The 24,741-nt window shown below is 29.5% G+C and overlaps 1 protein-coding gene across 1 annotated transcript; it reads left to right on the top strand.

Moving 5' to 3' along the window:
• Nucleotides 1–245: 245 nt before the first annotated feature.
• Nucleotides 246–24,494, top strand: LOC123539444 (heavy metal-binding protein HIP-like). Its single transcript, XM_045324074.2, has 2 exons — nucleotides 246–741; nucleotides 22,579–24,494. Exons 1-2 carry the CDS (start codon nucleotides 342–344, stop codon nucleotides 22,992–22,994), a joined length of 816 nt encoding a protein of 271 aa, XP_045180009.2. The 5' UTR covers nucleotides 246–341; the 3' UTR covers nucleotides 22,995–24,494.
• Nucleotides 24,495–24,741: the final 247 nt, after the last annotated feature.

The raw sequence follows: 24,741 nt of genomic DNA, 5'->3' as shown, positions 1-24,741 counted from the left end.
ACCCAAATAAATAAATAAATGAATACATTATCAACATTGCAGAAATTATTACTAAATCCATTATTTTGATTACCTCCCTTTATGGTTCAAATTGTATAAGGTCATGTGTAATATTGAAAGTAGTACTTTTCTAACCATTAAATTATGCATATTTTCCGATTGGGCAGTTTCTTTATCTGTTTCTAACATAAAATCTAAAGCCTTATGGAACTTTTAAGACTTGTTAAACATCCCTCACACACATGCTGTAGCAGGAAATAAAGCCAGATGGTGTATTTTCACACATTTCAATAATTCTGGCACGGAAAGGACGTAACGGTGTATTTAAGGAAAGCACAAACATGCTGTATTGTAAAATTTTGTTTCTTTTCTTTCTCTTCCTTCGTGTAAATTCGGAAGAACCACACTGTTCAAAGTATGATTTTGAAGAGAAAGTGTTGGAGAAGATGGTTCGCATAGAATTTCAGATGGAGAGGATGAAATCGGAGATAGAACAATCTGTCAAGGTTGTTGAAAATAAGAAGACAGAGGTTGATGCTACACTGAAGAATGTTGACCAGCAGTTGGAAGACTATAGTAACAATATTGAGAAGTTGGAAGCTCTTGGAACGAAAATATCGGATACACTAACTGCAAAGCAGCATGAGCTTGAGAAGGACATTGATGAAAAAATTGCAAAGCTTGAAAACAAAACATTAGAGACGCTCCAAGCAAAGATTCAAGAACTGCAAGCTCTCAAAGGTAATACAAATTTCTGCTAGTAGACATTTCAACTGTTAGTAAAGTTATATTCCGTATAAATATGTAAACTAATAACTATCAAAACAATATCATAGCAAGAATAACTTGTCTTTTAACTTGATAAATACAGTTTGGTGTTTTATTTATTCATTCCCTTCTGAGCATAAATATATATTGAACAAAACAGCTAGCCCTCAATTTGCTCTTGCTAATATCCTATAATTACTGAAAGTACATTTTGTGCACCCAAAAGTTTTTGGGAGAACTGGGTCTGTCCATCCAAATTTGTGTCGTGCATATCTCAAAAAGTATTTGACCCAGAGTCATCAAATTGTGCACCCAGTCTTTTAACAGGGATTTGTCTGTTAAGTCAAAAATATGTATGTCCGTCAGAATTTGTGTCATGCATATCTCAAAAAGTATTCGACACAGATTCATCAAACATCACAGGATTGTCATTTAACATGTGAAGTTGTGCACCTGGTGTTTAACTGTGAATTCATACAGCTAGTCCAGAGTTATGGCCTTTTACTTGGTCAAAAATATGTATAAAATGGCCTAAAAGTTTGTGTTGCAGGTTTCTTGGAAAGTACTTGACCTAAGTTTATTCAAAATTATAGGAATACTTTTTGGCATGTGAAGTTGTCTACCAGATATTTATTTTTAGATATCACTCGGCCAGACCAGTAAAAACGTATCTGAGTCAAGGGCATGAAGCATAATAGGGATATTATTCAGCATGTGAAGTTATGCACTTGGGGTTTTGTTTGGGATTTCTGTTGGTCAGGCTAGAGTTATGTCCCTTGATTTAGTAAAAATATGCATTAGCATAGAACATACAAGTTTTTATTGCAGTTATCTCAAAGACTATTTGACTGAGAGTCAGATTGTTATATAGCATGTTAAGTTGTGAATCTGTGAATTTGGTGATCTGTTTGCAATTATACTCAGCCAGATCAGAATTATAGTCGTTGACTTAGTGAAAAAAATGCACATAAAAAGAGGATATTTCATAAGTGTCATTTCGGACTGAAGTTATTAAATGAGTAGAATAAAATAATAAAATGCGAGGCTCTACTGAATATTTTTTAAATTATCAGTTATATTCAACAAGTTTAATAAATACTAGATCTATGTGGAATGTCGCAAATGTAATATTATTTTTATCCCCTGTTAGTTTTTCCTGCTGAAACATCAACAATTCTACTTTCTTTAACTATTATAAATAGGTCAATTTGACCAACGTCTCCTATAAAATATCAATATCAATGTCAAAACTTTATTACACTAGTGTATTATCAATTTTATGTAATGGCTTTATTTCACTCCTACAACGTGAAACATGAACATAACCTTGACCCCTAGCCGACCGGGTTCGAAGCCAACTTGACCTGTTTTCTCTAGCTACTGGCTTGTGCTTTGCAACAAGGTATCATTTAAAAACATCGACATCAGGTTATGAAGATATGACTTCTCTGACAAGGCCCATCCCTCTATCTTATATATGGAGACGTACGCATATTTTCACGAAAAATGGTACATTTTGAGACGGCCCCCCGACGGCAGTAAAAATATACAAATTACTTATCTATTTAGACAATATTAAGATTCAATTCAAAAAGGCTATTTCATAAAAATATTTTGTGTCTGGAACATTCTACAATTATTTGAAGTTAATGAAAAACATGGACATTTTTGGAAATACAGCTTTAATCCTAAATTACGTACATACGGACGAATAGATGTTGTTGGTTTGTTTTTTTTTGTCACAAGTTTCAGATTATGTCATTTTTTTATTAAAACAAGTTTTCATTTGTAGTTATTTACCCAAAATAAATATTTTATATTAAGCACTTAAGTGATTTTTTCTTTATTTTACGGCTAATATTTTAAGCCAAAAATGGCAAAGATTAACCAATGTTCCTGACAACGTGTCCGTCGGGGAAGAAAATTGTTTTTTTTTCACATTGGTTTAGACAATTTTTAACTACTTATTAAAACAAATATCAGTTTGGTATCTTACTCCTAACGGTTTTTATGATAAAATGAAATTGACGAATTTAAAACAAAATGCGAAAAATGCGACGCAAGTCTACAGATCGTAAAGACGGACAAAACTTTTATTTCCATAGAAATAATTGATATACTCCAAATTGTGTTACTTTAGAGCCTTAGTTGATGTAAAATATATTTTAGAAAAGTTCTTCCTCCTGTTTAAAATGTCGTATGCTGCCCGTGACGCTTTGAGGTCGACGTACGACAATGCGTCAAGACGTCGCGACAATGCGACGCTACATTATTAAAATGTCGCTTCGCATTGTCGAATGTCGCTCCGCGCTGTCGCGTGTCACTTCACGTTGTCGTGTGTCGTTTGGAAATGTCATATGTCATGATTCTGGCACAGTCACGACGCATGAAATTTTAAGACGACAATGCGAAATATCGCTTCGCATTGTCGAGCATCCCATGCGCTATCGCGTGTCGTGTCACATTGTCGCGAACAGCAAAAGTCAGACCCCGACGCACGACAATGCGACCAGACATCGCGATAATGAGACACGACACATGAAAATGCAACGCGACAATGCGAAATATCACCCTTTTTAAAGGCGACAATGTGACAGGAAACTACAATATTATTGTTGTGTGTCATGTCGTATTGTCGCGATGTCACATCGCATTGTCGTGTGTCTTGTGGCATTGTTGCGATGTCATGTTGCATTGTCATCCGTCGACCTCAAAGCGCGACGGACATGGTCCCAAACAGGTTTCAATAGGGTCTTTGGTGATAAAAATGTGTGAGATTTATTTGGATAGAGAAAAAACTACCGCTTTTACGCTGTTGCTCGCTCATTGTGCGTAAACTGTTTGCAACTGGACTTTGAAATAAAAAATTTCTAAGAGTATAAATTACTTGCCTAAAAGACGGCCTAGCATTTCTAAAGAAGTTTGTTTTTGAAAAAGAAATACGGACATGAAAGCAATGCACATGTCAAAATGCTCATAAAGACCTTTCTTATGGCTCATTGTCACAGGGGCAAACAATTTTCAATGCTGTGTCCTGGGTACGTTACTGCGACCTGTGATAATTATCAGTTACCACATGAACTTTGCTCCCATATATAGTACTATCTCCCTTGAGTAGTGAATATTAGGATGGTTTTGAGACATCTGACCCCATTTGACCTTTTGACCCTTGGTCCGAACTGACCAATGCCGGACAATTCAAAAACCACAGGTTTTACTAAACTTTGTAAATACCTCTGATTTAACTTGCAAAGGTATTAACAAACCAAAAAACCCATATATTTTATATAAATTTTATACAAAATATATTTCATTAAAAAGTCATAAGAAACTTTAAAACCCATACTGAAAACACAAATAGCCTTTTTCATAACCTCTTAATACAATGTAAACACATCAGCTACTACGTTTAAATCAGGAAGTAGAGACACATATTTATCCACTCGAGAGAACTTCCGCATTGCTAGAACGTTCTATCATAATCGTGACTGTGTTATTGCATCAGATTTATGAACTTAGGTACGCCATTTTGAACAGTTATAACAAAGGATATGTCTTATAAAATTAAATAATTAAAGAAAGGACTTATACAGATATATGATTATTTGAGACTTTTACAAAGATAACTGTAAAGATACTATATATCAGAGGATGGATACAACAGCACGATGTAAGAATAGAATTTGCTATACTGTGACAAATATTCTGGAATTTGGATAAGAACGGACTTATTGAAAAAAACAATTGATCAATTAATAAAATCGAATAAAAAGGATATGATTTTAGACTCTAATAACAAGGAATATGTGAATATTATTGAGAAACGAAAAGAAACGATTTAGTACCGTACACAGCTAGAACATTCACCGGCGGTGTAATATTGTATCAGACGACACACTAGGACTTTCTTTGCTAGTATAAAATCCATACAACGGTAGAATTGAAGGAATGAAACTTTATTTCACAGTAGTCATTCAACCGTAGGATTGTAAAACAATCACACACATGACTGAACATTATAATACTTTCACGTTGTAAGAATCACTCAACCGTAGGATTGTTCTACAATCACACGCATGACTGAACATTACTTAACGTTTATGTTATTGAAATCACTCAACCGTATGATTGTTCTACAATCACACGCATGATTGAATATACGTTTATGGTACATTTTTGTTAGTAGTAAAGAATATTACGTTCTTGATACATTTTAACTCATTTTATTAAAATAATTTATAATTGTTTGTTCATTATGTTTTACATTGTTTACTCTCAGTGTTTTATACAATAAATCATAAATGTTTATACCATTTTGTAACATTTTAATGAAAAATAAACAATAATAACCACAAAATGTGTTTGTTTTGTCTTGATATTGTATGTTATTAAGCTTTTAATTAAACCTTTAATCCAAAAGTCTGCTTCTATCAGAGGATACAGGTTCATCCGATATGTAGAATCTAATGTAACTACCTATCAAAAGCATAAATGTTAATTCTGTAGATGCTGAATCGTCATACGGGTGAATATCAAACTTTGTTCCTTGTTTTAGATTAAATTGTAATTTTTTTCTTTATACATAGATATAAACTTATCAGTGTCAAAGTCCTCAGCTGCCTCAGCTGTTATATTTACATTATCAAATATATCAAATAAAACATCATCCTGAGGCCTATCATTCCGCCACCTAAATATAAAATGTGATATTGGGCTTTTAGTCGGTTTATACGGTTCACTTAAAGAGCTCACACCCTTTAATAAAATCTTAATATCTATTATATAAGTTCCGGTTTTTCTGACTATAAACACACCACTCAAAGCATATCTAGTACATCTATTTTATATTCTTGGTTTGTGTTTATAAAATCTTCATAATCTACGAAAATTCCAGGTCTTATTTCAAATATATTTAAAAGTTCAGATCGGCCATTTTTTATATGTTGAATGTATCCAAGCACCACGACGGTCAAAATACTTTTTCATTTGTATGTAATCAAAAGGATGATTATAATAGTATTCAAAGAGAAACACTTCATGTCTCACTTCCTCTACCTTTTTTCTATTTCCTGTCTTTCTTTTTAAGTTTAAGAATTATTTCAGCTAAATCATCAGTCGTTTTGTTGTTAGCAACTTCAGAAGTAGATAGATTGTCAACAGTATTCTTTGTTCTAGCTAATTGTGTTTCTTGTTTTAAGAACACATTTTTTACTTTTGTAATTTCTTGGGTATTAGTGGTAATTTATTCGACATTAGCGGTTATTGCTTTAGTATTAGCAGTAATTACTTGGGTATTAGCAGTGATAGATTCTCCTTGTTTATCCGATATTTTAACTACAGAGTCTAAATCATTTATTATTTTTTTAATTTTATCATTAAATTCATCATTAAATTCATTAATATCTTTTTGTAAAAAACCTTTAAGTTTACTTAACTCTTCGTACTTTATATTGTGATGTGCATCGACATTATTAATCATGTTTACAAGTTGTTCTCTCAAATTTCTAGCTGATTATTAATTATGTTAATTGCTTCAGTATTTAGCAGTAATTAACTCTCCTTGTTTAACTGATTTTTCAACTACAAAGTCCAGTTCATTTTTATGTTCTTCAACTTTAGCATTAAATTCATTAATATCATCTTGTAATTTTTTGTAATATTACTTAAGTCTGCATACTTTAAATTTGACGGTTGTCAACAATACTAATCCAATTTTCGAATTTGTTTTTTAAAGTCATCTATTTTAGAATTAATTTCTTTTTAAAGTCATCTAATGCTGTGTCATGATCATCACCTCTTTGTGAAGCTGCCTTTTCCAATTCAGATTTATATTCTGCAAGTTTATTTAAAAATAATTCTAATAAATCTTTATGCTTATTTTCAGTTTCAGTATTTAGTTTATTTATTTCTGTTCTGATTTCTAACTGATACATATTTTGTAACTTTTTCTCAGCTTCGATAATCTTGTCTTTTAGTTCTTCATGTTTAATCATGCTATCTTTTAATTCTTGAATTTGGGTGAATAAAATGTTTAAATTAACTCGAAATACTTCTTTTATGTTGTCATCTGTCAAATCAGATTTCTCTTCAAGTTCTTTAATAGAATCAACCATAGCTTTAATTTCTTCTTCAATTTACCTTGTAATTGTTTAAATTTAAATAATGAATTCTTTTAAAATCTTTTGTTAATTCTTCAATATTCTTTACTTCTTCTTCTAATGTCTGTTTTATAGATTTGATGTCTTCAAGATTATAGTCATCTATTACACTTTGAACTTTTTTAAACATTAATCGTCTTGAAACTACATCGGTGGATTTATCTGGATTTCCTAGGTTGATTATTTTATTACCTCCCATATCTAATGCTCTGTTCATTGTGTTATCAAGTTCCTTATTTCTGTGAAGATATGATTCCATGTCCTTTCTAAGCTTTTTGTATTGTTTTTTAGTAGCATAATCACTTAATCAATATCAAATTTAACTTTACTTATACTGTCAGGTTCACTTATTTGTTTTACATCATTAAAAAACTCCCATTATATAATTATTATATATTACCAGTAAAGTTTTTTCTTAAAAACTTCCTTGGTTTGTCAATATATAAGAAATCATGTTTTTGATTGTTACTTTTAGCAAAAGTATCACGATCTATATTTTGTTCATTACAAATCCTATTATTTTCCATTTTATCTGGATATTTAAATAAAATATAATGTGAACAGTTAATTCGAATATCTTTGGTGTTTTATAGTAAGACTGACTTAAATAAATAACACAACAGTTTTTTTTGACGTCCTTGAATAAAGTATTTTGTTATTTCATTTTGAACTTTTTTATTTTCACATACAAAATCATCAAATATTACTACTTTTTGTTTTTCTGATTCAAGATTTTCACAAGGTTAAATTTTGGTTGGGATCAGCTGAATATTCAAGTATTTCATTTGGATCTACTTTAATTTTTTTGCAATTTGACTTAAGTTGTTAATTAAATCTTGATATTTAGATTGTTCTAAGTTTTAGCATACAAGTATAATTTATCATAATATATAAAGAGTTTTCGAAGTATATGCATTAATGTATTGGGTTTTTCCAGATCCAGAAGATCCACATATTAAATTCTAAAACATGAATCTGGCATAAAAGGATAAAATTGTTTAAAGTTATTGGATTTATCACTTTTTGTCATAATTTGGAATTTTCCATTTATATATATATTACATTATTTTACATTTTTTTTACAATATCTTACATTATCTTACATTATTTTACATTATCTTACATTATTATATAAATTGCAATCAAAACTTAAGAAATGATAATAAGAAAAAAATTAGTTGGGCAAAAGATGAGAGATCTTAGAGAAGAAATAATGAGAGAAAAAATAAGAAAAGCTACAAATCGGGATATGTATACTGAAATTTATAAGCCAATTACTGAAAAAATAGAAAGTCAAAAAGAACAATTATCAAGTCAGTTAAAAGCATTACCTGGAATAAAACAACAATTAGCATTACTTCCAAAACAGTTTGCTGATAAGATACATGAAATAGAAAATCTAGAAATGGTGGAAGGGCCATCGGAAAAACCAACACGATTATTACCGCCGGAAGATGATATGGGTTTGGAAGAGCTATTCCGAGAACCAACACGATTATTACAACCGAAAGATCATATGGTTTTGGATGATGAAGATGGTGAGCTTGAAGACACCAAAAAACCTCCCGAAGAATTAACAGAAGAATTTATAGCAAATTTAGATATAAATATCGATAAAGATATAATATCAGAATATGGATTGCCTACATTAACAGAGTTAGTAATAAACAAAAATAAAGATGATTGGATAAAAACAAGAAAAGAGGTTACCGAAAAATTAAAGGCCTTTACTCGTGATATAAATAAATATAGTAAAGAAAAACCAGATGAAATAATTGAATTTACAAATGCAGAACCTACGGCTGCAGGTGAGTATGTTTCGGAGTTAGAATTACATAGAGAAATCTTAAAAGATACAATGAACGCTTTTTAAAAAATTGTTAAAACTCAAAGGTATTTGGAAGGGGAATAAAATATCATACCCATATAAAGTTTCACCAAATGGAAAATATGGTAATTTAATTATTAACTTAAAAAACTTTATGGTCAAAACAAATTAATTGCTAAGGATAGAATAACTGGAAAAGAAGTAATTAACACTAAAGTAGATGATGATTTAATTGATTTAATTAATAAAAGATATAACAATAATAAAAAACATTCAATTCATTCAAGAAAAATATTCAAAGAATTAACAGAAAAATCAGGATTACCTATCAATAAAAGATCTATGAAATTTAAAAAAGTAATTAGGGGACAAGGTTATGACGTTTGTCCATGTAATCCAGAAGAATTGGTTAATGAGTTGGAGTTAATTTGTGGTTCAATTAATGCTGGAAATAATAATGAAGAACTAAAAAATGAAGGTATTAGAATAATTGATGAACTATTAAAAATGAATTCACTCTTACCAGAACAACATGAAATGTTTTATAAAAAATATTTTTCTTGAATTTAAACTTTTAGTTAAAGTTTTAAAACTTTAGTTTTTAATTATATATAAATGGAACAAAAAATAGTATTAAGTTCTGAAACAGTTAAAGATAATAAAAATAAACCGAGTGATTTTACAATCAGATTTAGTCGTTCTTTAATTTTAGATAAAAATAAACTTATGTTGTTGGTTTGGATAGTATTAAACACTATGACCTATTCTTGGCATAATATTAGTGATGAATATGACAATAAAAGAATTCGTTATCATAATGGTAAGGATTGGAAAGATATTATATTTACAAATGGTTCTTACAGTTACACAGATATTAATAATTATATTAGGGAAACATTAATAAGTAATGATGATTTTGAATTTAATAAATCAGACATTGCTCCAATAAGTTTGGAATTTGATTTAAGTAGTTTTAAGATTTTGATTTCAATTACAGATAATTTTAAGTTGGATTTGGAAATATCAAATTTTCATACATTGCTTGGATTTGAGAAAAAAATTAGACAAAACTGAATGGGGAACTAAAACACCAAATATAACTAACTCTGTGGATACAATTTACATTCATTGTGATCTTATTGATAATTCACTTGTTGATGGTAATTTCAGTGATATTATCTATGCTTTAAGTACTGCAGTTTTAACAAGAGCTTATCCATTTACAAAAGAACCACAAAGAGTTGGATATTCTGAAATTAATAAATATATTATAAATTCAATTAGAATATATATTACAGATGTATTTGGTAGAATAATTAATTTTAATGAGGTTGAAACAAGTTTTACACTAATTTTAAAAGAAATTTAATTAAATTTTAGTTTTATATAATGTACAAAAAAGTTTATGATAAAAATAAAGGAATATTTATTTATGTTGATGCTCACACAGGAGAAGAAATCATACACGGGAGACCTGAGGTCTCCGAGGACGCAGTCCTTGGAACAGGTATCTTTGACACTTTAACGAAATTGCTTTCAAGCGGAGTTGCATCTTCAATTAGCACAGCTGGAAAAAAAGCTTTGGAAACAGCAGGAAAAGCAGCACTTGAAAGTGGAACAAAAAAGGTTGGAACAGAAGTTGGAAATTTAGCTGCAGCTAAAATTGTTGAAAAATTTAAAAAGAAACCTGCTCCAGCAGTTGGTAATTTAATTGCTAAGGAATTACAAGAAAAAAATAATAGTAAAAATAGTAAGGAGGAGGAGGATATTCATATGAGAATAAATAGAATATTGTCAGGATCTGGGACTTTAGCTCGTGCTGGAACTTCAGCTCAACAAAAACGTCATTAACAGATTAATTTATAAAAAAAAAAAAATAAAATAAAAACTAAAATAAAACTAAAATAAAAACTAAAATAAAAAATAAAATAATATATAATATATACAGTTTAGAACAAAAGAATATTGCGAAAGATACGAACTAACTCCTATTCAATAGATACAGCTTTAATATTGTCCTGGGAAATAATGTTAAGCAACAAAAAAAACGGATATCACTTTACAATTAATGATAGAAGCTCATATTTTGATTGGTTTAATGGTTATTTTGAAGTAAGTTTTAAAGTAAATAAGCTTGCTAATGGTAATGATTATGGTAGTGGAGATCAAATTGCTTTAATTAATAATGCAGCTTCATTAATTGATCAGTTAGTGGTTAAACAAAATGGAAAAATTGTTTATGACTGTAATAATTTTACAAAGTAATAAATGTAAAGGTTTGGTTGAACTATCTGAAGATTATGCAAAATCAACTGGAACAAATGAATTATTTATTTAGATACTACTGCTACTGTTGTTGTTGATGATAATTCGGGTTTTTGCTTCTGGGAAGTTATTAATCCAAGATGGTGCTGAGGTAAATACTAAAATTCCATTAAATAATTATTCATTTTTCAGGGTTTGAAACTAATATTTTACCTCCAAGTCAAATTCAATAAACACTACAGCTGACAGATGATGATGAATTAATTTTTAGAGCTAATGCTGCTGATCCTGGTAGAGTAATTGTAACAAAATTAATTCTATGGGTTCCACGTTTGGTTTTTAATGAATTTGGGTTTGATCTAATTACTACTGAAAGATTTAAAAAAGCAAGATGGTCATACCTTCGGGAAATGATAACACAATCAACTGATACACGACAGACGAACATAACTTTTAGAATAACAGCTGGTGTAACAAAACCACAACATGTATTTGTTTATTTACAACGACCTGATAAAAGTAATGCACAAAGACAGAATCCACATTTATTAGATACATTTAAAGCTAATGCAGCAGATGATGATTGTACATTGGAATCTTGTCGTCTTGAAGTTGGTAATGGTGTTTTTATCCGGGAAACAGAATACACAAGTATATCAAGAATATATGATGATGTAATTAATTATTATTATAAACAAAATAACAAAACTACTGGAAGTCTTTTAAATAGATCAAATTTTCAAAAATTGTTTGGATTTATTCATTTTAACTTGGAATATAAAAAGGAAGTAACTACAGATGACCCTAAGCATATTACATTAACAGCTAAATTAAATGTTCGGCCGGCAGCACATGTCCGTGTTTACGCAATTGTATTGTATAAGGAAACAGTTGAAATAAATACTATTGGAAATGAACTTGTTATTGTTTAAATAAAATAAATATAAATTAAAATAAATATAAAGTATATAATGGCATCAAATTATATTGAATATGAAATTAACCTTACAGATGGAAAAAAGAAAAATTTAGAAACAAGCTTATAATAATAAAATTCCACATACTTTTAGATTAAAACATGAACAATTACGTGGAAACTTCTTTACTTTTAACAAAAACACAATTAATCAAATTAAAAAAGCTCTTGCAAATAAAAAGGGATTAGAAATTACAATTTCAAAGAAACAAATGTCCAGTCAAGGTCAAAATGGTGGATTTTTAGGAGCTTTAGCTGGTTTGTTAGGAAAAACAATTCTTCCAATGGCAGCAAAAATAGCTCCAAAAATATTAGCCCCTCTAGGCATTGGCGCTTTGTCTGGGCTAGCCAGTACTGGTGTTAGTAAAATACTTGGAAATGGTATGATTTCAGTAGCTAATGATAAGAGAATATGATATCACTATATCTTACACCTAATCAAAGAAAGCAACTAGTAGGATCTGGAGTGATTAAATTAACACAAAAAACAAAAACAAGACGGTGGCTTTTAGGTATGTTGGCTGCTAGTCTAGGAATACCTTTGATTACATCTTTGTTAAGTGGAAAAGGACTACAGATTGATTCACAACGGAGACCTTACAGACCAATTCCTATAGTAAAAAAAAATAAAATTTATAAACAAACCTATTTCTAACTTTGAAATTGAACAATGGGTAAAACAATTAAAAATTAAAAACTTTAGGGGTGTATTTAGTAGAAATAATTTACTAAAATTAAAAATAAATGACGAGTGTGGAATTATAAATTTGGATGACTCTGTTGGTCCTGGAACACATTGGGTTTGTTACTTTAATAATATATACTTCGATCCATTTGGACTTCCTCCACCAAAAGAAGTAATTAAGTATATACCAAATGTAAATAAAAACAATGTTCAATATCAAGACAAAACAAGTATGCTTTGTGGATATTATTGTTTATTTTCATTAAAATGTTACAAGATAAAGTACCGTTGTATGATTATTGTATAAAATACTAAAAATTCATAATCAAAGAGTAAATGAAAAACTATTATAAATTATTTTAATAAAAAAGGACATTTATTTAACTGGAATAATTAATATAATGGGAATAATTCAATAATATAAATGAAAAAGTAAAAAAATAGAAAAAACAAATAGAAAGGTAATTAATAAGAAAACCTCCATTGTTTTTAACATGTTATACTCAAGATACCGATGGTGGATTATTTCAATGGCAAACTGTAAATGCTAGTCCTGGTTTAGTTCAAAATGGTAATAATGTAAGAATTAATTTTAATTGCATCTTAATTATTCTTGTTGATGCAATTAAATTAGATAAAGGAGAATCTAAATTACAACTAAAAAATAAAGAAAATGTAATTCTTCAAAGTTATCATGTAAAAAATAACAGAAAAAATGAATCTATTTCTATTAATTATGCAAATGAATTTAAAATGGATGATGTTTTTTATATTAATTCTTTAAACGTTATGAATATTCAGTTAACAATTTATGGTTCTATAATTTAATAAAAACTTTAATAAAAACTTTAATAAAAACTTTAATTAATTTAAGAATAAGCTAATGTATCAATACCATTATCAAGAATATATCTTTTATCGTCATTTAAAATGATAAAGATGTTTTATTTATAACATAACTGGAAAGATTGTGTTTATTAGAACGAATATCTTTAAAGGTGTGATAACTTTGGGTTGAATTAAACAAAGTATCTTTATAATTTTTATGAACTATGTTTTCTTAACAACAAGTTTTTTAATTCCTTTACATTTTTTAATGTTAAAATTCGTTTTTAATAAATATGAATACATTTACTTCTTAATCAGACAAATTCAACAATGGGAATGCCGGCAGCTTCATCTTTAAATTTTCCAATTACTTTTTTATTATTATCGAAATAAAATTTTGAATTACTATCATAATCACTATTATCAAATAAATCTTTGTCCTTATAAAAATCCTCATATGCATCTTTAGTTTTTATTTCATAACATAATGAATCAGTGTCAGTAAACAATAATTTACAATTACCCTTGTACTTTTCTTTAATGTAATTATAATGAAAATCATACATTAAATATTTTGATAAATCTAGAATGCACATTCCAACATAACAAGGTCTGTTTAATAACAAACTTTCTTTTATTCTATGAATACCAAAAAGGTTAGAGTTAAACATCGTTGAACTAACAAATGAGGTTTGGCTATGTATTTTTATAAAATATTTTATCATGTGTTTTAAATTTTAAAATTAACCCTCTTGCGTAAATTCTCCATCGTCTTACCGAATACAGAATTGTCATTAACTTAAAAAAATCCTTTTCAAATGAATTTTTTGCTTTAGATCTTTTTGAGTATTAAAATCAATATACTTTTTTAACCAAGGACTTTCGTCAAAAGTTAATACTTTATGTATTTTGTTACTTTTAACCCTAATTGTGTATATAGTTCAAGATTTTTATAATGAACTACATAAATTTTGTTTTTTCATTAAAGTTGGAACTAATTTTTTTACATTACTTTTATCTATTTCAAATTCTGTTTTAATAGTTTTACTATAATCAGAAAGCCATTGATCTGGTATTTTTAATTTTTCAGGAGCTAAAAAGGGTAATCATTGTGGGTTTTATGTAATTCTTTTGGATATTCAAGATCACATTCAACTATAAAGTTAGTTTACCTTTTGCAATTAATTTCTTAAATTTTTTTTCGGATATAAATTTAAAGTTTCCAGAGGGTAAAGGTTGACACATAGCCCAACCGTAAAGGTTATTGGCGTCGAGGTACATAATGTATTTGCTTTCTTCTTTTGAATTATAATCTTTCATATATTTATTGTTTGCTTTACTGTATCTGTTTGAAATATAACTTATTCCTCCTCTCAGTCCCTTTTCAATAAAAAGATACATATCAATATCAGTTATTAAATCTAACTTAATTCCAGTCATTTTTAACATTGCATCCCAAGCTAAACCAGGACTACTAAAATAATGACAAGGATCTAATTTGTAGTACTCCAAACATAGTTTTCTAAAATTTTCGAATACATCAGCTAAAAGTAATACGTCAGTTTTTAAATATAGATCATGATATTCTCCCATTGTTTTAATTTTAAATTTTTTCCAAACATTTTTAGCATGTTCATATTCGTTGTCAGATATATGTGTTTCATTTAAAATTGAATAAAACTCTTCTTTAGAAGGTAATTCTGTTTCTTTGAATTTTTTGAATGAATCCATGTAATCATATGGATAAACACCTTTTGTTTTTAATAATTCAATGTAATCAAATTCTTGAGATAAATATTTAAATTCTGGAATATTTTTTACTAAGTTATCCAATGATTGAGACATAAATTGGAATGAATCAATAAAGACCAAGTCAGAAATCATAAATGCCATATATCTTTCCATATTGTTAGGAATAACATTAATTTCTTTTTTAAATTTCCCTATTTGTTGCATAATAAAATGACCGTCATAACCTCTTAAATTATGAAAAATAACAGGAATTTTATGTGTTAGTTTAAAATTAATATTACATTCTGAGTGAGCACTTCCTCTGAATTTTCCTGTTATATGACAATGATCACGTACTGGCACTTCACCTTCTATATATTCTTTTTCACAGATATGACAAAACTTTTGTTTTTTAAATTCACTTTCATCTTTTTTAGACATTCTCAAATCTTTGTTAAAATGTTCTTTAAATATTTCTTTACAATATTCCTCTTCCTCAAGCATTTTTTCAATAAACTTATAAAACTGCATTAGGGCCTCTATAAATCTGGGTTGGTTAGTATATTTATCGTCATAACAACAAACAACTTTATAGCCGTAACCACAATCTATATGATTTTGATATGGTTCAGTAAATGAAGATTCAGTTGATGGTAAAGCAGTTAAAACTTTTTTAGTTATTGATTCAAAATCAGCATAAATTACAAAAGGTACTGCTAAACCTTTATGATAATTTTTAAATTGTACTTTACTTCCCTCTTTTGGCATTTTTACGCCTTGGATACCATTAATAGCTAAACAATTTGGTATGTGTTCATTTAATATTCTTTCTTGAGAAAAATGTTGCAGACAGCTTTTACAGAAGTGTTTTTTTATTTGCATGTTTTGTTTTGTTAAACATTAATCTATTAAAGTCTTTTATCCAAACATAATGTTGGACTACAGTTCTTGAGGGTTTACAGTCATCATCAGTTATTTTATCATTTATTTTATCATTTATTTTATCATTAGTAATTAGCAACATGTCACAGTGTTCTTCGTATTGATATTTTGATATGTACAATGGATAAATACTATTTTCTTCATATCCAAATATATTAAATGATATTTCATTTAAAACTTCTATTTTAGGTATTTGATTTAATGTAACAGGAAATTTAATTCCAGTATAATCAAGATCGTTTATATGTTTTTTATAATTTGAAACTCTTTCAGAATGTTTTGTTACAGGAAATTTGTAAGCTAAATGGCACCATCTAAAACATTCGTTATCATCATTCTTTATATTTATTAATCCTTTCATTGGATGTTGTAATGGTTTTGGTAATTCTAAATAACTTGAAGCAGCCAACGGACTATACTTATATCTATTTATATAATGAGCATCAACTGACTCTATTCTCCAGCCACTTCCTTCAGAAATCCAATTACCAATTCTATTTATTATTTCATCAAAAGCTTGATGTAAAATTTTTTTTATTTCGTTTGTGTTAATAATTTCTAAAGCCTTTGATTGAAAATAAGCTGATTTATATATTGTATCAGTTTTATCCATTTTTGCAAAAGTTATTTTTAAAACAACGTTTATTTTTATACCTTTTAAAGTTTTAAGTTCAGATTTAAGTATTTCATAAGAGTTGTTTATAGTTAAATATAATTGATTCTTTGGATCTTGTCTATATGTAATTTTAATTTTAAATTTCTTATAATATTGTTTTGTAGATCTCTCGATTTCCATCTATATATTATATTTAGAAAAAAAATCACTAAGGAAAAAAGGATTAAAGAAATAATTAAAAAAAATAATAAAATAAATAATAAAATAAATAAAGTTTTAAATTATCTTTAAGATGAATTAAAATATTTAAATTTATATCTTTTTCCGCTGGTTTTTGATATTCCATTTAACTTGGTTTTTCCTTTGCAGCACATTGTTATTAACCCTGAATTAATATAAGGTCTTTGGATGCTGCATAAGTGCTTTTATATGTTTTTCTTCATTAGTGTCACAATCGGTTGCAATAACTTTTTTAGGATTGTTTCGAATATTATTTGGTCTGGGACAATCACATAATCTTTCAGCATTTTCTTCTTCAGTTAATAGACAACCGCAGTTCCATTCAAATAAATTATTTTTTAAAAGATAAGGATCTATAACATTTTGTAATTTATCAATGACATGATTTTTATATTCATCGCTAACTATTTGATTAAGTTTTGATTTAATAACATTTCTTCTTTTAAGAACTTTTTTATATGAATTTTTGTCTGGATTCATTATTTCTCCTAAAGTGCTAGATAATTTTGGTATAATCATTCTATCTACCTTTCTATTAACCATCTATATAATATACTTATAGAAAAAAAATCTCTAAAAACGCATGTAAAATTTATACAGCTCTTCTTCTTTTTTATTTTATATCCGTTAAGTTTAAATTCTTCATGTGCATTTCAAGAGGTGTTGAATAATTTTTTTCTTTCTGCATTTCTAATAGTATTGTAAAAATATCCTGAATAACTTTATTTGGATCTTCTTTATTTACTTTTCCAATCCGTGCTTTTGTTATAAGTTGTTTTATTTTATGATGATGTGATTTTAAAATAAATTCTTGTCGTCAAGTTTTAGTCTGTTTGTAAATATGGTAATTACTGATGGAACAGCGCCAGCAACTGCTACAAATATAGGATATGTTTTGGAACAAGTGCTAATGCAGCTGAACAACCAAAGACACCTGCTGTAATATATAATCCGGTACTTACTCTCCACAAAATTTATAACTTTTTCTATAAGCAGCAGCTAGTTTAGTTAAGTGAAAAATTAATTGATCTATTTTTTCTATTCCATTATTATTAGAAATTAGATTTTTATTGCTCATTTATATAATTAAACTTTTTATTTCTAAAATTAAATTTCTTCCAATTCACTAAACGGAACCCAATATTAAATTTTTCGCTATAACCCTTCCATTTACTAAAGCTTGTTTTTCTTATAGTCTCGTCTAATAACTTTTTCTATTCTAAAACTTCTTGTTTTTAGTAGGTAAAAGTTCTTGTCCGTAAAATGAACCTTGAACTATTTCATCATTTAAATCTTTAATAGTGTATGTTCTGGGATTTGTATTATTAATTTTATAAATTATAAATATTTCCTCTGTCCAGTTTGGTGTATATCCTTTTTCAAAATGTCTTTTAAGTTTGCTTTAAACGAACTCGATCACCAATTTTAAATTTTGCTTTGCTCTTTGGTATCTTTAAATCACCATATAAATTAAAGTAAACAGTACCTTTATTTAAGTTTTTACTAGCTTCGGTTGGTGTCATTTTTATACTAGAATGTTTTGTTTTGTTATATTTATGAACCATATCCTGCAAATTATCTAAATAAGTATAAGTATTATTTGCTGTAAAATATTTCCACATTATTCTTTTTAAACTTCTATTAAATCTTCTATTACTACAGCCTTTCCTTCATTAAATGTATGGTACATATTAATCTTATTTTATTCAAAAATGATTCAAACTTTTTATTATAAAATTCTTTTCCTTCATCTACCCATAAATTACTGGTAATCGTCCTTCAGAAATTATTTTTTCAAATGCTTCAGTAACAGATTCTCCAGTTTTATTCTTTAATGGATAACCCAAGCATATTTACTAAATTTTATCAAAAACGGTTAACAAGTACTTTACTCCTTTAGTTTTATTTGAAAAAGCTGCATGTCAACTAAATCAGCTGACCAAGTATCATCAATATCATTAACTATCACTCTTCGTTTCCTAAATTTCTTTTAATTGGTTTGTGTAATTTTTCTGCTAATTCATCGCTCCATGTGATTCCGGGGGTATACTCTACCCCCTTTTCCCGTTTTTTGATTTTTGTCCGAGACCAAGTTTGTATTTCGTTTTGATAGCTGGTTTTACAACTAAATGTTTTGCAATCTTTTCTCCAAATGTTTTTGATTTAGTTTTATTTAAGTTGGAAAGCATTTTTTTGTCACATTCACTTTTACTTAGTCTTGAGTCATAGCAAAAGTCATGGTCCATACATACTGCATCCAGTTCGTTGACAGGAGGTCCGTTATCTAAAGGATTTCCTGGTCCACAATAGTTATATCCTGGAAGTGTTAAACCTTTCTTAGGTAATAAAGGTAACATTGCTTTATGGATATCTAATTTACCTCCAGTTTTGTTTTTAACGAATTTTGATTTCGTTTTTCCGCAAGATTTACATTTTGCTTTTATCATTAGCCTCCCATTTTTTGCTGTAACATAGTGAGGATTTATATTATCAGTAAATTTTCTTTCTTTCAAACAATATATTTTATTCTGTAAACTCATCTATATCATATGTATTTAAATTTAACTTTAAAAACTTTTAATTGGGTTTAAAACCTGTGGTTTTTGAATTGTCCGGCATTGACCAGTCCTGACCAAGGGTTAATAGGTCAAATGGGGTCAGATGTCTCAAAACCATCCTAATATTCACTACTCCCTTGGCACAGTAAAACCGGAGTTTTTCCCCTTCATTTCTTTAAAAGATTTGAAATTGCTTGTAACTCAAAAGCAGTTTTTCCTCTTGTTTGGTAAAAAATCAAAACGGTTATAATGCAAGAAGTATTTTAGCTAGAATCACTAAACTGCATACATTTATTAATTAGCACATGATCTTTGCTCACTTTTTATATTATCCCCCTTGACCCAGTACAAGCATAGTTTTTCCCCCCTCGATTTTGAATAAAAAAAATAAGGCTAAATACCTATTGATTGATCTTAATGAAATTTCACACAAATGTAGATCACAATAGGGTGGTGGTGCATGCACATCTTTCATCAGGATCACTTCAGTTACTGCAGAATTACTTCAAAATAGATAAATTACCAAACAACAAAGTAACCAGTTGATGGATCTTCATGAAACGTAATATAAATATAGATCACTATAGAGCATAGAGCTGATAAAAAATAGAAACCAAAAAATCCATGTCTCATTATACATCACTTGTGTTCATTTGGGAATTAAATATCTTCAAAGTATGGTTCCCTCATTCACAAAAACAACCTATTTGGCAGGTGATATAAATCAACTGAATTTGCTCGTTTATTAAAGTTATGCATATTTTCTCAATTTTTTTCCTTGAAAAAATGTCATAATTTCCAACACAGATTGTCAGTGACATTGATTGTAGTTTTAAGTAAATGGGCATGTACAATTACTGCCTTTGTTGAAAAGTTGAACTGTTTGTGGGAAATCCTTTAAAAACAACACACAGAATTTCAAATACATATCGTTGAAAAACCAGTTTCAGTGATCTTGAGCCTAAATGAAGTCATTGAAAAAAAAAAGCCACAAAAATCGGCAGATTCTTTCATGAGTGATATAGGACCATCATGGCTGTCTTGTTAAGATATTGGCAAAATCACGATATAGCAAAATCTTAAAAGGCGGGGTAGCTGTTTTGTTCAGTATATTTGTAACGGTACTTATTTCTAGGTTATTATTTAATAGGTATTCCTTTTAGGCCCGCCCGCTTAGCTCAGTAGGTAGAGCGTTAATTGGTCTACGGATAGCAGGGTCACGAGTTCGATCCTTGGGCGGGGTGTATGATCTCCGTGACTATCTGATAAACGACATTGTGTCTGAAATCATTTGTCCTCCACCTCTGATTCATGTGGGGAAGTTGGCAGCTACTTGCGGAGAACTGGTTTGTACTGGTCAGAATCCAGGAACACTGGTTAGGTAAACTGCCCGCCGTTACATGACTGAAATCCTGTTGAAAAACGGCGTTAAACTCAAAACAATCAAACAAAAAAACAAAGCATTCCTTTTATATTGCCATGTTGCAATAATTATCAGGAGAAGATTTCTCAGTTTAAATACAGGTAGTTTTTTCTTTAAAAATGACAGAAAAGGAGAAAAATGAGTAATGATAATTGCTATTTAAGAGAACAAAATTTATAACAATGTGTGTATGGCTAAAATTATGAAACCCTACCAGTATATTAATTTGATCATTCCATGCAACTGTATTATAAAATCACATTGTTAATAAACCGAAATGGTCATTGCCAAATAAATTTAAATATTCGGGCTACCAGACAAAAATATTGGTAGCCCAATTGGCTACCAATAAATTTGCAGATTTCTGAAACCCTGTGGTTATAATAGAAATTTTTAAGCTCAGCTGTGTGAAAACCAATGTTACGGCTTTGTGACCACACTGCACATTCGTAGTGTGGTCTGGATCCATACTGATCTCTTATCAGAAGCATACAAGTACTGAAAGTGATAAACAAACAGATGGATGTGGACCGATCTGTATCCTTGCTGGTCATATAGCTCTTGTCTTGATTTTCGAATTAGACTGTGTTCAGACCCTGTGTTTTGTTCACAGGAGATAACTCTTGAGGCTTTTCAAACTTTGTCTATTTATGCCCCTTTTCTACTCAAAACAAATGATAATCAGGGCCAAGAGAGATCGTTCAGAATATATATACGCGAAATGATTCAAGAAATAAAAAGGAAGATTATCTAATTGGTAGCCAGACTAATTTTCGCATAGCGGTGCTTATTTAGACATGGGGCACGATACCTTATTAAATTCTGTTACAACTCATTTTCAACCAGATTCAGGGTAAAGTAATATGCTCAGAATTGTTTGAAAAAGAAGGAATGCCATTTTGATACACTACTGTACTCTGTGGCAGCCAAATAAGGGTTTACACTCCCCGAGTTCATACGCTGATGCAGAGTCCACACTGAAACTAAAACACATCTGGCACATGATGTAAAATTAAAATCTACCTCATTTTGCAACTCGCACTGCTTGTAAATTGTATTAGGCAAAACCTGTATTAAGCAGTCAGCAAAAGAAGCTGCACAATCTTTATTCCAAAGGCGGTTTGCTGCTTTAGACAAGTTGAAATTAGTGCAAAAAGTAATTTTGAGAAGTAAGGCAACTGGCTACTTAAAGCAAGTGCCTGCTTAATACAGGTGGCCACTAAGACAGGTTCAGCTGTATTTCAAGGAAAAGCTTGGATAACAAACTTATATGTTTTTGTTGGAGAGCATATCCCCAGACCATCTGTAAAAGTTTCAACCAATCCTTTAAACTCACAATCCTTGATCAACCACTGGAGATAATCAGATCTCTGGTTGGAAATAAAAATATTTTACAAGCAGATGTTTCAAGATCTCAATATATTAAATAATTTTAAACGAAATGACGATCTTCCTGTTGTTGTTCCAGCGAGGATCACGAAGGGCTGTACATGAATAAACTTGAATACATGCGCTTTTACTTTGTACTTTTAAATATATAGGCCTTTCTTTTGGTTTCAGATGAAGCTGTAACTCCAACAGTAGCTTTCAAGGCAAGGTTGAACACTAATAGTGCTGCTCCTGCAGGACACACTTTCGTGTTTTCTACAGTACTCTTCAATGAAGGAGATGCATACAGCTCCAGGACTGGCAAATTTACAGCAACCACCAGTGGAACATACTTGTTCACTGTGGTGTTTTGTGTGTTTAGCAGCAAAGGTTTGACCATCGGTATTATGGTGGATGGCAACAAGTATACTGTTGCATCATTCTACGGAGATGGAAACCATGGGTGCTCAACTGCTGACACAGTGGCGGTTTTGACAGCTGGGCAGATAATATGGGTACAGGCATCATCTGGTAGTAGCTCTGGTGTAGTTATTGCTCAGGATGGTATCAGATGGAACACATTTTCTGGAACATTAATTCATAAATAAACATCATATTGTGAATAAGCTCATCTTCAATTGTTTTGGAGCATCCATTGAATGTGTAATAAAAACACTATTTCAGAAAACTTTAAAAATGTATCAAAAACGTAAGGACTCAGACTTTCTTTAATCATTTTGTGAACGCTTGCAACACTGGTGGAATTGGGAAAATGTCCTCAGAACTTGTCTAAATTGAAAAAAAAAGAAATGTAACATGATATATATATATGGGGCGTTCCATGAGAAAACCTGTATTAGTGAAAAAAAATTACAAAATTGCGATAACAAAATATTCATGAAGATCATTCTTTTATCTTTCAAATCTAAAATTTTGAAGTGATTATCTTCACTATCTTAAGAGCTACAATGTTTTTAAGTTAGTCACCAAGGGCATTTTGAGACATGACGTTAAGAACGTCGTGAAAGCAGTATGACGTCGTTGTGCATTGCGTGTATTTTTTAAGTAATTAATGGAACAAATTATGCGTAACACTTACTTAACATCATACATTTGAATATTTAGGAACAGTTTAAAGCGATTTTACTGAAAATAACTTAACCGTATCTTTTGGTTTCATCACAGGCCTTTTAGTATACACCTCTGTATTTTCATGGCGCATGGGTGCTTTGGAATTTCCGTTGCCATGACAACAGAAACAACATTTATATGAAAAATATGGAAGAATTTGATTTGTCTTAGGTGACAGAATAAAATAACAATATTTTAGTTTCTAGTTTCTGGAGCAAAATGATAAAAAGAGTGATTTTCCAGTATTTCAAGCTACTAATTATGCAATAATTATATCATGTCACTAATACAGGTTTTCTCATGGAACGGCCTATATATATATATATATATATATATATATATATATATATATATATATATCATGATATCATTTTAGGATTATATGGATGGTATTCAAATAGTTCAATAGTATTGCTATATATGTTGTTTACTCCATACACATATCACAGTAGCAAAACTATAATAAAACAGCAGAACCCTATATTTTAACAATCATTTGGGAATTTTCAGTTCAGAATTGGGAAAAACAAACTTCTTGACTTTGGGACTGCCTCATTTTACCGGAGGTAGCTTTATAGGTAAAAAAAGCCCTGTATATGGAGGACATTTGTTTGTTTCAGTGCAGTGCAAGACTGAAATATCTTTTGAATGAACACTACATGGGTAAATGGCGTAGCAATGGCAAAGTAAAAATTTAAAATCTGGCTTTCACAAGAGAAAAATATATTTGTTCTTTACAGACACTTTTTATTTTTTTCAATGATTTAAATTTTATACAATATCATGGTGTTACAATGTTAATATTGAACAAGATTAAGTACTTCTTTCAGATATTTATAGGTTTATGTCACCTTGTATACTATTCTGTGATGACAGACAATTCCTTTCAATTGTAGAGCTAAACCGTTCTTATATACATGTATATAGCATATAACTTTGAATTGCACTAGCCCATATATATAAAATATTCACAGTTACTACCAATTTTCAAAACTTGCAGTTATTGTATTACTTTAGTCCAGCTTTTCCCACCTCTACATCACGTCTTAACAGATGTTACTATCCTGACAGTATCTTGTCACCATAGCAGCTTCCGTTATAAAGCAGTCTACACACCTCAAACACCTCTCTGAAAAAGAGGACTTCTTTACCAAGTAGTCGTGTTCTTCCAGTGAAGTTAAATGCCGCTTAACAACTCAACACTGACAAAACAATTACCGTGCC

Source organism: Mercenaria mercenaria, chromosome 18, assembly GCF_021730395.1.
Source record: "Mercenaria mercenaria strain notata chromosome 18, MADL_Memer_1, whole genome shotgun sequence".
In the NCBI taxonomy this organism is placed as follows: domain Eukaryota; kingdom Metazoa; phylum Mollusca; class Bivalvia; order Venerida; family Veneridae; genus Mercenaria; species Mercenaria mercenaria.
The sequence above is the reverse complement of the archived record's forward strand: the minus strand, read 5'-3'. Positions and strand labels throughout refer to the sequence as shown.